The 16099-nt window shown below is 41.1% G+C and overlaps 1 protein-coding gene across 2 annotated transcripts in view; it reads right to left on the reverse strand.

Moving 5' to 3' along the window:
* Positions 1-13317, reverse strand: part of ZC3H8 (zinc finger CCCH-type containing 8) — a 30739-nt gene extending 17422 nt beyond the window's left edge. For both annotated transcript variants that reach the window (XM_021697549.2, XM_021697548.2), the window contains exons 1-2: positions 13214-13317; positions 8074-8170 (exon numbers count right to left, since the gene is read on the reverse strand). In XM_021697549.2, coding sequence (XP_021553224.1) covers positions 8074-8170; positions 13214-13290 — 174 coding nt within the window. In that variant the 5' untranslated portion in view covers positions 13291-13317. The remainder of the gene's footprint in view (positions 1-8073; positions 8171-13213) is intronic.
* Positions 13318-16099: the final 2782 nt, after the last annotated feature.

Here is a 16099-nt window from a genome sequence, read left to right on the forward strand (position 1 = left end):
CATATCCATCCTTGAAAAAAACTTGATGGAAGATTCTGAATTTGTACACTAGATGTCTTTACTGAATTAAAAGAGTAAACCCCCAAATCCTACTTATTTGATATATATTGACTGAACTACAGTATTATAATTCATATTTTATTTCTCCCTTCGCATCAACCATGCTTTTAAATGGTTTAATTCAATAACTCATCATTTCATAAAGGAGTAAGTAAACTGTAATGGCCCAAGTGAAAATCCCCTATAGTAAGCTACATCACAGCTAGCAAAGCCTATTCTTTTTCCTGTAAATCATGTCAGTGGCGCACACTGATGACAAGGAACAAAGAACTGCCCAGTTCTCTGTAATCAAGTAAACTTTACTTTCAGAAGTTTTCTAACTCTGTTGTTGCAGCTCCCCCAAGGCAGCAGAAGCAAACACAGGCACCTACTGAAACAGGAAGCCAGGAATGGCAGCTGACCCGAGTCAGCCTGAGATGATCACAGCAGACAACTTAAAGTACTCTGTGGACAAGAATTTCCAAGTATTGGTATACATGCCTACACATGGTGACACAAATGTATCAGGTTGTGTAATTACAGTTAGTATGTCTGATACATTTTAATTAAAAGGCTTATAAAAAAATGTCCACGTGCCAAAGGCTCCTATTTTGATGTCAGGAAGAGATAACACATCTACCATTAAACTGGCCAACGATCCTGCTCCAGAGCATGCTTTGGAGTCTGGTCTCTTACCTACTTTCACATAACTGATGAAGGCAGCAAACTCAAAACAAACGAGAAGAATCGCTATTATAAAATATACTAGGTGGCCCAATTTAATGGCTTACTTTTGATGTTAACTTCAAAGCTAGGAGTTGTACCACCAGAGGATTGATCCTAGGCCTATAAAATGAATTTGCTCCCTGCATGAATAATCAAGTGGAGAAAGTTTCCTAACCTGACAATGGCCCCAGTGTACACCTACCTCATCTTCATTATACCAGACAAGGCTATCAACCAATCCAACAATATCAGGCCACCAAGTTCCCTGTCTCCAAGTTTTCAAGAAAGAGCACCTTTTAAAACTAACACCATAGAACAAACTTGTAAACATAACATCTGGTCAGGGGTCGGCAGATGTCAGCCTGGCCTCCTGTTTTTGTTAAAGTTTTGCCGGAACACAGTCACACCCATTCATTCACTTCCGTGTTATCTACACCTGTTTAGTTGTGACAGAGTCAGTATGGCTCACAAAGTCGACAAGACGCACTACCTGGTCCTTTACGAAAAAGTTGGCCAATTCCTGTGATAACCATGGTTTTGGCCTTTAATTTTATTTAGTGGGCACAGGGAGAGTCACTCAGTTATACAACAGCTCCCATGAAGTTTGGTTTAGTCAAATACAGAGATGAAATTCTATTCAGTATATCTAAATCAAAATATTACAATGATCCAAGTGAGTGATTAAGTGCCCCTTACACACAAAATATGTACCAAAGCAGACCCCCTTTAACATGTCTGATTTGTATTCAATGAAGTGATGACATGACATGGCAACACGAACAAAACCAGGACAATCATCAACTATGTTGTTTTATTATACATTAGAGATACGTATTACTAATTGATATGATTCTTTTCAGAGGCCAATGAATACACAAAATACAAATGATTGCTTTAATACTTTTCTTCATGCAGCTAGCTATAAACTCATTACTTTGATATTTGCTGTTCTCTATATAATTTAGAAAGTATACAAATATACTATTAACATTTTTCCCTTTAATGAAGGAGCCTAAATAAAGTTTTTTTTAAGCAAAAGATTTCTAATTCAGGAGGATTTATTGAACTAGTACAGCCTCCTGAGACTCCACAGAAATAAAAGTACAGAAAAGTAAAAATAGCTCCATAAGATTAGTGGGGATAGGGGGACATAAAGTACATTCATTAGTAATTGAGAAAAGCTTAACAAATTCTTCTTTTTTTTTTTTAAGATTTTATTTATTTATTTATTTGAGACAGAGAATGAGAGAGAGAGAGAGAGAGAGCACATGAGAGGGGGGAGGGTCAGAGGGAGAAGCAGACTCCCTGCTGAGCAGGGAGCCCAATGCGGGACTCGATCCCAGGACTCCAGGATCATGACCTGAGCCGAAGGCAGTTGCTTAACCAACTGAGCCACCCAGGCGCCCAAGCTTAACAAATTCTTGACAAGTTTTTGAAAAACAAAAAGTTATAATTGGGAGGTTGGGCTTTGGCTGGAGTGTGAGAAATGGGGCTATAAATGAGGATGAATGAAAATTCTACATAAAAACAGACAAAGCTATTGTAACAAATGCTCTCTGCCCCATTCCTCACCAGAATACATTCAAACAGAAATTTACCCCAGGCAAAAAAAGAGAATAAAGAAATTGAGTAAAATGTTTGATAAAAGCCAAATCTTCTTCTGTGGGTAGGTACTAAGACCCCAGCGTGAAGTCTTCCACATTCTGGCATTTGGGAGCAACCCACCAGAAATATACTCCATCCATTCAACCTACAACAGAAGTTCTACCCTGCTGTCCAGAAGAGATTCCTCACAGGGGTCTATGGACAGAATTCAGTGAACTTGAATGGGAATAAAAATCACACATTATTCACATCAACCTCTAAGTTGGCATTTAGCATTTTCCTGTTTTGAACACAGGGAACAAAGAGCAGTATCAACAGTACCTGCACCTGTCACTAGTAGAATCACAGGTACTTTCATATATCACATGACAGTTGTTGCAAATCTCAAAGTATCTTTTATGTTCATCACTATATCAAAGTTACAATAATTAGACCTACTGCTGGACTTATTATTTAGTGCATTAATGACAAACATATTACTCTTTTCCACATTTGTTTTTTTGGTAACTGTATTTCAATAAATTTCCTTTGTAATCCAACATATTTCATTTTATTCACTTAAAAACATTATTCTGAGAAGGGGCCCATGGGCTTCACCACACTGCCAAAAGGAGTGCACAGCACAATGAAGGTTAAGAACTACTATGCTGAAGGAAACCTATCTCTCCACACAGCCCACCCATGGACTGATGCCCAGTCAGGCTTCCCATCTGGAGGAAAAGCCTATAGAGACACATGCCCACTAACACACCAGGGAAGGCCATCCATCAACTCTCCCGGCCTTTCTTAAATCAGGCACAATGAAGGAACACAAAAACACATGGCAAAAATCTAGAGTAGGTATCATTAAACTATGACCCCAGGGCCAAATCCATCTCACCACCTATTTCGATAATAGTCAGCAAGCTAAGAATGGTCTTCAGATTTTTTTAAATGGTTGAAAGAAAAAAAAAAGAGAAGAACATTTCATGTCAATGAAAGTTATACAAAATTCAAATTTCAGCATCTATAAATAAAATTTTTTTTTAAAGATTTTTATTTATTTGAGAGAGAGAGAATGAGAGACAGCAAGAGAGGGAAGAGGGCAGAGGGAGAAGCAGACCCCCTGCTGAGCAGGGAGCCCGATGCGGGACTCGATCCCGGGACTCCAGGATCATGACCTGAACCGAAGGCAGTCACTTAACCAACTGAGCCACCCAGGCGCCCTATAAATAAAATTTAATGGAACACAGCCCTGCTCATTCATTTACGTACTATAATAGCTGCTTTATCACACTACAATAGCAGAGTTGAGTAGTTGTAAAAGAAACCACAAAGATATTCAAGACATTATAGATAAAAAAGATGCTAGACAGCTATAACAACAAAGCAAAAAACAAGAAAGAACTCTTGAGGGGCGCCTGGGTGGCTCAGTCGGTTAAGCGTCCCTGCTCTGCGGGGAATCTGCTTCTCCCTCTCTCCCCCTCCCCCTGCTTGTATTCCTGCTCTCATTATCTGTCTCTGTCAAATAAATAAAATCTTAAAAAAAAAAAAAAGAAAGAAAGAACTCTTGAATAGTTAAATTATGAGAAATTCACAATTAGGAAATGATGCTTAAAAAAAGTAATTTATAATAGCCTCACCAAACACCTAGCAATAAACCTAACAAAAGGTATGGTAGATATAAGACATCTACAAAGAAAATTACAAAACACTGTTGAGAGAAATTAGAGGACCTAAAGTTTAGACAATTCAATATTCTAAAGATGTCAATTCTCTTCCAAATGATCTGTTGATTAAATGCATTCCCAATGAAAATCCCACCAGGATCTTCCATGGAATTTGACAAACTGAATTCTAAAACTTATATAGAAATGCAAAGGGTAAGAATAGCCAAGATGCTTAAAGAAGAAAAACAAGGTGAGAGGATCTGCTTACCTGACACCCAAACTCATCATAAAGCTACAGTAATTAACATGGTGAGGTCTTGAGGGAGGGCTAGACAGATAAACCAGTGGAAGAGAACAGAGTCCAGAAACAAACCCATCAAACACGAACATCTGATTTTTGACAATGGTGATACTGCAGGCCAGTGGGGGAAAGACAATTCTTTTCCCTCAGTGAATGGTGCTGGGACCAATTGGGTAGGATAACAGGAAAAAAAAAAAAGTTAAACAGAATTTGTCACCCCTACCTCACAGTGTACAGATACGAATAAATTACAGACGACTACAAACGTAAATGCAAAAAGCAAAACAATAAATCTTTTAGAAGACATTATAGTATACTATTTTTTTAAATAAAACACATAAACACTATAAAGATTAATAAATTTGAATACACTAAAATTATGAACTTTTACTCAAAAAATACCATCATGTAAAGCCACAAAATGAGCAGATATTTGCAACACAAGAATCCAAATGAAGGGAAAAAAACCCTTATAATCCAAAATAAAGAACTACAAATCAAGAAAAACAAAATCACAGACAAACCAATAATTATAAGAAGAAGACAAAAGACCTGAACAGGTACCAAAAAAAGGGAAATCCAAATGGACAAACATATGAAAAGATGCTCCACCCCAATACTAATCAAGAAAATGCAAACTTAGGGGCGCCTGGGTGGCTCAGTTGGTTAAGCGTCTGCCTTCGGCTCAGGTCAGGATCCCAGGTTCCTGGGATCGAGCCCCGCGTTGGGCTCCCCGCTCCGTGGGAAGCCTGCTTCGCCCTCTCCCACTCCCCCTGCTTGTGTTCCCTCTCTCGCTGTGTCTCTCTTTTGTCAAATAAATAAAATCTTAAAAAAAAAAAAAATGCAAACTTCGTTACAATGAGCTGCTTCACCAGGTGGCGAAAAATACAACAGATGACAATACCAAGTGTGGAGCAGCAGAAATACAGTCTCTCACACACTACCTCTGGGAATAAAATGGGTAGAACCACTTTGGAGTACAGTTTGGCATTAAGGTCAAGGTAAAGATGCTTTACTCTATGACCTGGCAGTTTTACTCCTACGTAACTACAGAGCATATGTGCAACAGGATACAAGTGAAAGAATGTAGCGGCACTACCCATAACCTCCAAAAATGGAAATCAGACCAATGTCTACCAACAATGAACTCTACTATATTCAATAATGGAATACTATGCAGCTCAGAAAATAGACAGGTATATGCCACAACATCTATGAATCTTACAAATATAACGTTGAGAAAAAACAACAGAAAGAACACATACAATACTATTCTATTTCTATAAAGTGTAAAAACAGGCAAGGAAAAACTGTATTATTAAGGATGACAGCATTAGTAGTAAAACTGAAACTGTAAAGAAGATCAAGGAAGTGATCTGCATGCAAGTTACGACTCTATCTCTGGTAAGAAAGAAAGGAATAATGACAGAGAAAGGAGGCATCAGAGGCTTTGGGGGTAATGCTCTTTCTTGACTTAGCAAAGTCTCTACCTGGGTGTTCTTTTTAATCAGATGTGATACTGCATATTGACGTTTTACAAAAGCACTTGTGAGTAAAGAGCCTGGACTGAAGCAAACCTACTTAGGAATAATGCAGGTGTCCATCTACTCACAGAACTGTTTATTGGAATCTACTTAAAATAATTGTAGCATGTTCTACCTGCCTATCTCCTGTATTGGGTTATATATGGATTAGGGAACTTTTAGCGGGCATGAAGGACTGGGGTCGATGTGACTAAAACAATATAAAAAATTGGGGGGAGGGGCACTTGGGTGGCTTAATTGGTTGAGCGACTGGTTCTTGGTTTTGGCTTGGGTCATGATCTCAGGGTTGTGAGATCAAGCCCCAAGGGGGGCTCTGTGCTAAATGTGGAACCTGTTTGAGATTTTCTCTCTCTCCCTCTGCCCCTCCCCCCCACTTGTATGTTTCTCTCAAATAAATAAATAAATCTCAAAGGAAAAAAAAAAATTGGGGGGAAATCCAGGCCACAGTTTTTCAGTGTTAAGACCTTGGCTCTTGTCCACAACAGCCACACATGCCCCAAAGGGCAAAAGAAATTATATACTTGGGTAGCTGAGAGGCTTGCTGAGGAGATGAAGATGTTACACCTGCTGTATTTTCTGTCCTGTACCCTTTTGTAAAGCTAAGTCTAAGAGTATCACATTAAAGCCTATTTGTATCTTGTGAGTCTCACTGCCAATTCAAACCCATCATTTTGTGGTGTGTTAAAGTGCACAATAAAAAAAAAAGTTCAGAAAGAGAAAAAGAGGCAAGAGAGGAGCAGATATTGGCTGTTATGGGTTGACTGTGTCCCCCACAAATTCTCCCTATGAAGTCCTAACAGCCAGTACTTTAGAATGTGGCCTTATTTGGAAATAGGGCCATTACATTTGTAGTTGGTTCAGATGAGGTCATTAGGGTAGGTTCTAATCCAATATGACTAGTACCCTTACAAAAAGGATATATTTAGACACAAACATATGCACATAGGGAGAACACAATTCAAATATGAAGGTAAAGATCAAGATGATGTTTCTGGAAGCCATGACAAGGAACACCAAAGATTGCCAGCAAACCGGGGCGCCTGGGTGGCTCAGTTCGTTAAGCGACTGCCTTCAGCTCAGGTCATGATCCTGGAGTCCCGGGATCGAGTCCCACATCGGGCTCCCTGCTCGGCAGGGAGTCTGCTTCTCCCTCTGACCCTAACCCCTCTCATATGCTCTCTCTCATTCTCTCTCTCTCAAATAAATAAATAAAATCTTAAAAAAAAAAAAAAAAAAAAAAAAAAGATTGCCAGCAAACCACCAGAAACTACCAGAGGAGCATGAACAGATTCTCCCTCATAGCCCTCAGAAGGAACCAACCCGGGCGCCTGGGTGGCTCAGTTGGTTAAGCGACTGCCTTTGGCTCAGGTCATGATCCTGGAGTCCCGGGATCGAGTCCCACATCAGGCTCCCTGCTCAGCAGGGAGTCTGCTTCTCCCTCTGACCCTCCTCCCTCTCATGTTCTCTGTCTCTCATTCTCTCTCTCGCAAATAAATAAAATCTTAAAAAAAAAAAAAAAATTGAAAAAAAAAAAAGAAGGAACCAACCCTACCAACACCTTGATCTTGGACTTCCAGTCTCCAGAAACACAAAACAAGAATCTTCTGTTGCATAAGTCACCTGGTTTGTGGTACTTTGTTAGGGCAGTCCTAGCAAAGTAACACAAGCTTTAAGCTGTAAATCACTAAGGTTAGTTAAGTTAGCAAATCAAAACCCTTAAAAATTATGGCCTAACTTGAAAAGAGAAGTTTTTGGGGCGCCTGGGTGGCTCAGTCGTTAAACGTCTGCCTTCGGCTCAGGTCGTGATCCCAGGGTTCTGGGATCGAGCCCCACATCGGGCTCCCTGCTCCGCGGGAAGCCTGCTTCTCCCTCTCCCACTCCCCCTGCTTGTGTTCCGTCTCTCGCTGTGTCTCTCTCTGTCAAATAAATAAAATCTTTAAAAAAAAAAAAAAAAGAAAGAAAAGAGAAGTTTTTGAAACAGTTTACAACCCATTTCAGAAACAGGGAAAACCAAAATAAAAGCGATACACTAAAACAGTTCATGTTAAATGACTGAAGTTTCTGAATGATAAATTTTCTGAAGTGTTATCAGGTTTCCTTGACATAAGGAACTAGGTCTCCAATGCTCAATAAACTGGGACAAATAGGACCCCTAACAAATTTCTCACACCCACTCCTGTGTTTTTTCAATATGCCAACTTAATCTTACTTTTTTGGGTATTTGCTCACATTCCAGTTTTACTTCCCATTTTATTTTTTCTTCTTGTGTTTCTTCAACTTCTGTATCATCTATTCCATCATCGATTCTGCAACAAAAATATCAAATAACACAAGAGTTTTTTCAACCTGAAAATGGTTCATACCACAGCATTAAAATTCATGGCTTCGGCTTATCTTCTACATGCCCTTAAAAAAATTCCAAATTCAAATTCTACTCCAAATACTCCAAGGAATAATGTACAAATTTATGATGAGCAATACACATCAACATGTGTTTGTAAGTAAACCATAAAGCTGAAATTTTAGATTACATAACCTTCACATTCTAGTCTCAGGAGCTATATAAACCACCCATTGATTCATCACTCCATTCATTCAACAAATACTGAGTATCCACCATATACCAGGCTATAGGCCTTAAATCTTGGGATACAACAATGAAAAAGACCTTGTCCCTGCCTTCTGAGAACTTTCTATGTGCTTGGGAGAAAAAAAATAAAGCAATTTTAATATAGTATGATAAGCATAGAAACACTTAGCCTACATTTGGGGGCCAAGGATCTTCTAAGCTTAAAAGATATATTAAGAGTTACCAAACAGTGGCGCCTGTCTTAGTCAGTAGAGCATGTGAATCTTGATCTCCAGGTTGTGAGTTTGAGCCCCACGTTGGGTGTAGAGATTACTTAAAATAAATAAATAAATAAACTTTTTTAAAAAGTTAGTGGGGCTCCTGGGTGGCTCAGTCGGTTAAGTGTCTGCTCAAGTCATAATCCCAGGGTCCTGGGATCGAGCCTGGAGTCAGGCTCCCTGCTCAGCGGTCTCTCTCCCTCTCCCTCTGCCCCACCCCATACACACTCTCAAATAAATAAATAAAATCTTAAAAAGAGGAACATAAGGGAGAATAGTATTTCAGGTAGAATGCAAGATGCCTTTCAAGGTCAGGAGAGAGCCTAAGTTATATTCAAATGGGAAGATGAAAAAGAAAAGTTGTTTCCAGACTCGCAAGGACTGAGAAGTTAACATGCAGACATTGTCAGACAGTGACTTGAGGATATTCTACAAAAACTAAAAATGAACCCGAGAAGGATGAAAATGGGAAGCTGGTGAGAAAAGATGTCACTGAAATTTACACCATAAATACAGGGGGCTGAAAGCAATTATGTCTGGACAAGTAGTGACTACTGAATAAAAGCTTAAGATGGAGTTACACGCCAGATAAAGGCAAGAAATAGGCAATGAGCACATTCTCAAAAAAAACATGTTACAAATGGAATGCACTACTAACTAGCACAAGAATGTGAATAGTGGCTCTGAGCTTCTTGCAAAGTTATAGGAGGAGCTCAGGCTTCACAGCTTCATCTGATTCAACAGCTTACCATTGATCTGTCCCTAGTCAGAGTCTCAGAGCTTCGTCTATCAGATAAGGCACCAACTTGTGAGACTCTACAGAAGCTATCACAAGAGCCAGTAAGCCAAATACAAGGAACCTTCATTGTTCCAGTTATCAGTAATGAATCATCTTACGGAGTAGGAAGCAACCTCTCCTGAGGCAAAGCAATAATGACAATAATGACTACAAGAGCAGTAAAAGCTGGGCGCCTGGGTGGCTCAGTCGGTTAAGTGTCTGCCTTCTGCTCAGGTCGTGATCCCAGGGTCCTGGGATGGAGTTCGGCATTAGGCTCCCTGCTCAGCGAGAGCCTGCTTCTCCCTCTCCCTCTGCCTGTCTCTCTGCCTACTTGTGCTCTCTCTCTCTGTGTCAAATAAATAAATAAAATCTTAAAAAAAAAAAAAGAGAGCTGTCTTATGCTTACCGTATGCCAGAAGCGATTCCATGCATGTTACCCACATCACAACAGCCTATGACATACGTACTGGTGGTTAAAAGCCCATTTTACAGATGAGAGAACTGAATTACAGAAGGCTTATAAAACTTGCCACACACCTACTTAACTGGTAGAGCTGAGATTTGAGCCCAGACAGGGAAAGCCAACTTCCTAGGCAACACATCCACCTGGATAGCTACTTGACATATTTTTAATAGAGCCCAAACTGAACTCTTGACCTAATCCTCCTGTTATTTTTTTTTTTTTAAGATTTTATTCATTTATTTGAGAGAGAGAGTGTAAGAGAGTGCGCACAAGCATGAGTGGCAGGAAGGGCAGAGGGAGAGGGAGAAGCAGACTCCCTGCTGAGCAGGAAGCCCAATGCCAGACTCCATCCCAGGACCCTGGGATCATGACCCGAGCCGAAGGCAGACGCTCAACTGACTGAGCCACCCAAGCACCCCTCTCCTGTCATTTTAAACAGCAACTCGACCCTTCTAATGATACTGACCCAAAACTCTGAAGTAACTTGACTCCTCTTTCATATCCTCAATCCAATCTGTGACAAAATCCAGTTTATCTTCAAAATACATCCATTATTTGGCCACTTCTTGCTACTAATACTATGATCCAAGCTACTCTTGCCATTACATTCCACTCTCAACACAACCACAATGACCCTGCTAAAATGTCACTCTCTGTTGCAAACCTTCCAACAGCCTTTCATCTCATTCAGGGTAAAAGCCAAAGTCCTTCTTATGGCACCTACAAGTCCCTACATGATCTGCCTCCCTGACCCTATCCCCGAGTACCTCCCAGCTCCTACTTCTCTTCAAGTCCTGCTACTCTAACTCCATTCCAGCTATCATTCTGGCCACTTTCATCCCATCACCTAATCACACCATGCTCACTCCACCTCAAGACCTTTATACGGACCTTTATATTCTCTCTGTTGGAAATCAACCCTTCTCACCTCTCTACTCAAATATTACTTATCAGTGATATTACTGAGGCTTTCTTTAACTAACTTCTTTAAAATATCTACATTCTCCCTACCATCCCATCCTCCCTTCCTATCCTCCTACCCAGCTTTCATTTTCTCCATGGCATTTATCATTACCTAAAATACTATCTATGCGGGCGCCTGGGTGGCTCAGATGGTTAAGCATCTGCCTTTGGCTCAGGTCATGATCCCAGCGTCCTGGGATCGAGTCCCACATCAGGCTCCCTGCTCAGAAGGGGGCCTGCTTCTTCCTCTCCCTCTGCTGCTCCCCCTACTTGTGCTCTTTCGTTCTCTCTGTCAGATAAATAAATAAAATCTTAAAAAAATAAAATAAAATACTACCTATGCATTGTCTGTGCTGCAAGAATATAAATCTCATGAATATGGAGATTTTTATCTCTTTATTTATTGCTATAGTCCCAGGGCCTAGGATAATGGCAGGTGCTCAAGAAATAAGTAAATCTATTATAAAATTACTATGAAAAAACCCACAAACCATAAAAGCTAGATTCCTGTGACCTTATTTAAAACATACAAACAGGGGCGCCTGGGTGGCTCAGTCGGTTAAGCGGCTGCCTTCGGCTCGGGTCATGATCTCAGGGTGCTGGGAACGAGCCCGGCATCGGGCTCCCTGCTCAGCGGGGAGCCTGATTCCCCCTCTCTCTCTGCCTGCCTCTCTGCCTACTTGTGCACTCTCTGTCAAATAAATAATAAAAAATAAAAATAAATTTAAAAAATAAAACAAAAAAAACCCCTTTGTGCAATGAAAGTGCCATAAGCAGAGTCAAAAGACAATAAATCAAAAGTAAAATATCTGCAGACTAGAGATCCTAAAATTTTAAAGAGAAGGACCAATGAAGAGAAAAACAGGCAAAGGCTATGAACAAGGAACAGTTCACAGATGCTCTCTGTATATAACATTCTACACCTAACATTTGGGCAGAAATCCAGAAGTGCATTTTATGTAGTTCAGTAAAGTTTTTGTGAATAGAATCTTATGTCCAACACATTTTCAAATTGATAGATGCTATTGTTAACATGAAGCTATTGTCTTGTGATTCACCTTGCTAAATTAATGGTTTATTAACGTTCCTCTTGTTTTCTTTTGTAGGTGGATCATATCATCTGCAAGTAACTAGTGTCTTTGTCTCTTTTCAGTATTTATAGATCCTATTTTATGTTAGTCATTTTTGCCTTAGAAACACAGAAATCAAATCATGGGTAACTTAGTCATAGTTATGCCACTTAACACTGTGCAATCTTGGCAAGTTATTTATCCTCTTTGTGCCTCAATTTTTTCATCTGCAAAAACAAGGACAGTATCTTTTCTTCAAGGTTAAGATTAAATGACATATTTCATGTAAAGCACTTAGTAAAACTCTTGATGGTAGCCTGAATTAAGGTAATAGTTTTAATTAAGGTATCTGAGATAAAGTGAACAGATTTGAATGATATTGGGAGGCAAAAATCAACCAGAATAAGAGATATACTGAGAATGAGAGAAATAAAGGAACAAAAGGCTGTGTGTCTCGGTTTCAGCTTAAGGAAATTGGGGAAAACACACAGGTTTAGAGGTTGGTTTTTAGCACTTCAAACAGAAAAAAAAAAAAGTAAACGAATATCTGGGTGTAAAGAAACTACACTATACACGTCTCTAAAAATGAGATCAATAAATTATCACCCTTTGGCCAGCGGCGTCAGTTCCTTTCTCAACCTAAAGGAAAAGTTACACCCAAATCGTGTCTGCTGCTTTATTATGGTCTTTAGGGTCTTCTGATGCAAATCAATGAATTAAAGGCAAACTATTCACTATTTGCCCTCATTGCTTAATGAACTTAGGGTTTCGGATTTTTCTAAAAAAAAAAAAAGTGTTTAGCATGTGTCAGTGAGAAATGACAAATGATCTGTCCTCTAGGAGCTGATGGTCCGGTGGAAGGAAGAGTACTGTGGAAACACACGGAGGTTTCTAACCGGATCTAGAGGGTCAGGGGCGCAGAGAAAGGGGAGCCTCCCGATATCGCCGCCTGGACCCCGATGCTCCCCTCAAGCAGTGTCCCCGCACCTCTCCCCGTGGCAGCTTACGAAAGGAGCCCCATTGCCGGTTTCCATCCCCGGCGGCCCCAGAGCGACCTCTCCACGTCCGACCCCCGTGCCTGCCAGGCGGACCCCACACGCTCGCCCACGCACTCCCCGCGCGACCCAGCGGCGTGGCCCACACGCGGTCCCGGCAGCCTCCAATGGAACCAAAAGGCGGAACCCGACTGGGGCCCCTGCGATCAAAGCATGAAAAGATGGGGAATCACCTTTCATCAAAGTCCGTGGTCGGTTTTTTACCCAGGGCCGGGTTGGGGGGTTTGGAGAAAAGATTCTCAAAATCCATCACCCTCGCGAGGGCCCCGCAGCTAGAGTATAACTACCACCGCGTGAGGAGGAGGGACCCAAAGCCGCGCACAGGCCACAGGTCGCCCCACGCATGCGCGGCCCCGCCCCCCGCGCACGCCCGCTCACTCCTTCCCCGCGGCTCTGCGCAGGCGTCACTCTAATTGCGTTATTTTAGGTGCGCTGATTGATCTCTTATCTAATATTTATTAGAATTTTTAGTCCTTGGGAGTCTACTTTCTTTTATTTTCATTAGGGGTAAGTGGGTATTCCAAGTGGAGAGAATTGTATCAAGGCAGGAAAATAGAGGGGCGCCTGGGTGGCTCAGTCGTTAAGCGTCTGCCTTCGGCTCAGGTCATGATCCCAGGGTCCTGGGATCAAGCCCCACATCGGGCTCCCTGCTCCGCGGGAAGCCTGCTTCTCCCTCTCCCGCTCCCCCTGCTTGTGTTCCCTCTCTCGCTGTGTCTCTCTCTGTCAAATAAATAAATAAAAATCTTAAAAAAAAAAAAAGGCAGGAAAATAGAGCACACATTTGGGAAACGGAACTGTTGAGTTTTGCTTACTCTAATGCCTGTGGAAGAGTGGAAGTTGTGGAAATAATGAAAGCCTCAAACAGTAGGCTAGGCCGGTGACATAGAACCTGACTGGCTCCTACTAGTGTCTGATTCCCGACATGAATCAGGGTCCACTTCCCAGACAAGCAAAGGAAGTTGTACTTTGTCCTATTACAGGCAATCCTTTTTTGGACATGAATCATTACGAAAAATTGAGAGGAAAATTGAAATGAATTAAAGTATTACCCCATTTGGAGGAAAGTACTATATTACAGAACTCAGATTATTATCATACATACATTTTCATATAAAAAGCCCAGTATAAGCAAAAGATAACCAGGCCACGGAAGGAAATGAAAATGATAGGTAAAAAGCAGCAAACATAGCAAGAAATACTGACCTGCAAAGACATCAGATACTAGCCTTTTCAGATAAAGACTATAAAAGGCGAAGTATATTTGTGGTAGATTTGTTACAGGAAGAGACCACTGGCCTTGAGGAGTGAAGGACCAAACTTTCCCAGAAGATAAGGCCTACTACATTTGAAAACAGCTGCTGCTGATGCCAGCAAGTCTATTCAAGGTCATTTCAACATACTACTAAGCATCTGGGCACCTGCTTCTGCTCGTAGCCCCCCTCCCTTTTTCCCATGCCTTCCTCTTTAAAACCCTCCAGCTTCACCTGGACAGGGAAGATGGTCTTTGAAACATGTCAACTGTCTGCAAATCTCAAGGAAAGTAGGCTGGTTCTGCTATAGACTGAGGGACTTAAGTCAGCAAGCAAGGAGTGCATAGGCTTGAAGCCAAGTTAACTCTTAAGACCAATTAGAGTGCTTTTACAGATTGATTTTTAAAAGTGGACCCAATTCTCTCTCTTTTCCTACATCCACATCGTTTGCAATATGACTTTGTAGCTCTTCCCATCAAGTGGTGGGATCTATTTGACCTCCACTTTAATCTGAGTTGAATTTGTAACTTACTTTTGCTAATAGAATGCAGCAGAAAAGGCCTGACAATGCCAAGCCGGGGCCCTAAGAGGACATGTGTCTGTCTCTTCTCTCTTGAACTTCTGCCTTCTCCAGAACAAGCCCAGGCCACCTTGCTGAAGAGAAGGGAGAGATATGTGGAGGATAAGACAAAAGGAGGAGAGCAACAACACCCAGTCAACAGCCAGCAAAGCCCTAAAAGCAAAGCCACCAAGTCAACACATAGCTGACCACAGAAACACAGTGGAGCCCAGTGGAGAACTGAAGAACCTCCCAGATGATCCCAGTCCAAACTGCTGACCAGCATTGTAAGCTAAGTAAATAGTTATTTTAAGCCACCAAGTTTTAAAAGTAATTTATTATGCAACAAAACCTGATAAAAAGGAAACTATAAAAAGTGACATTAAGGAGCTGAAAAAGAACCAAGTAGAGCTTTTAGAAGTTAAAAATATGATACTGACATTAAAAACTCAATAGATGGTATGGTACTCTTAAAATGTGTTCACAAATTCTTTAACACTTGTCCCTTCAAAAGATGGAACCCAGTCCCCTCTCCTTAAATGTGAACTAGATCCAGTGACTTCTAACATACACAGTTTTAGATAGTGCCCGACTTCTGAGGCTAGGTGGTAAAAAGTACTGCAGTTTCTGCCTTCCTCTCTTGAATCGCCTACCTGAAGGGAAGTCAGTCACCATGTCAGAAAACACCTGTGAAAAGCCAGCCATGTGAGTGAGCCACCTTGGAAGCTGATCCGCTAGTGCCTCTCCAACCTCGTAAGAGACTCTGGGATAGAACCACCCAGCTAATATTTCCTGGATTCCTGATCCAAAAAAGATAAAATAAAAAGATAAATGTTTATGTTACTGGACTCGGGCCTTTGGACCCAGCAATGGTAGAAATGAGGCTGGATCCAACATTTACAAACACAGGCAAAGCTTTATTATAGGGGCAACAGCTGCAGCTGGAGGGAGACACAGTCATGACAAAGGGGTCAGACTGGCTCTCTGAACAATAACCAGGGAAACTTTTAAAGAGGCTGAGGTGGGAAAGGAGTGATGTTTAAGCATGTAGGGGCAGGGAATTCCGGGAAATTGGGGGCGTAGGCTCAGTTGACAAAACATGCTTCTTCATATATCATATGTTTCATTTGCATGTTGTCTCCACCTCTGGGTATGTGTTTTAGCATAATAATAAGGGGAAAAGTCAGTGAAAGGTAAATTTGCTGCCCATTTTATCTCAGACTAGTGTGAACCTGGTCTAGGCTTGTTCC

Source organism: Neomonachus schauinslandi, chromosome 10 (genome assembly GCF_002201575.2).
Source record: "Neomonachus schauinslandi chromosome 10, ASM220157v2, whole genome shotgun sequence".
Classification (NCBI taxonomy): Eukaryota; Metazoa; Chordata; class Mammalia; order Carnivora; family Phocidae; genus Neomonachus; species Neomonachus schauinslandi.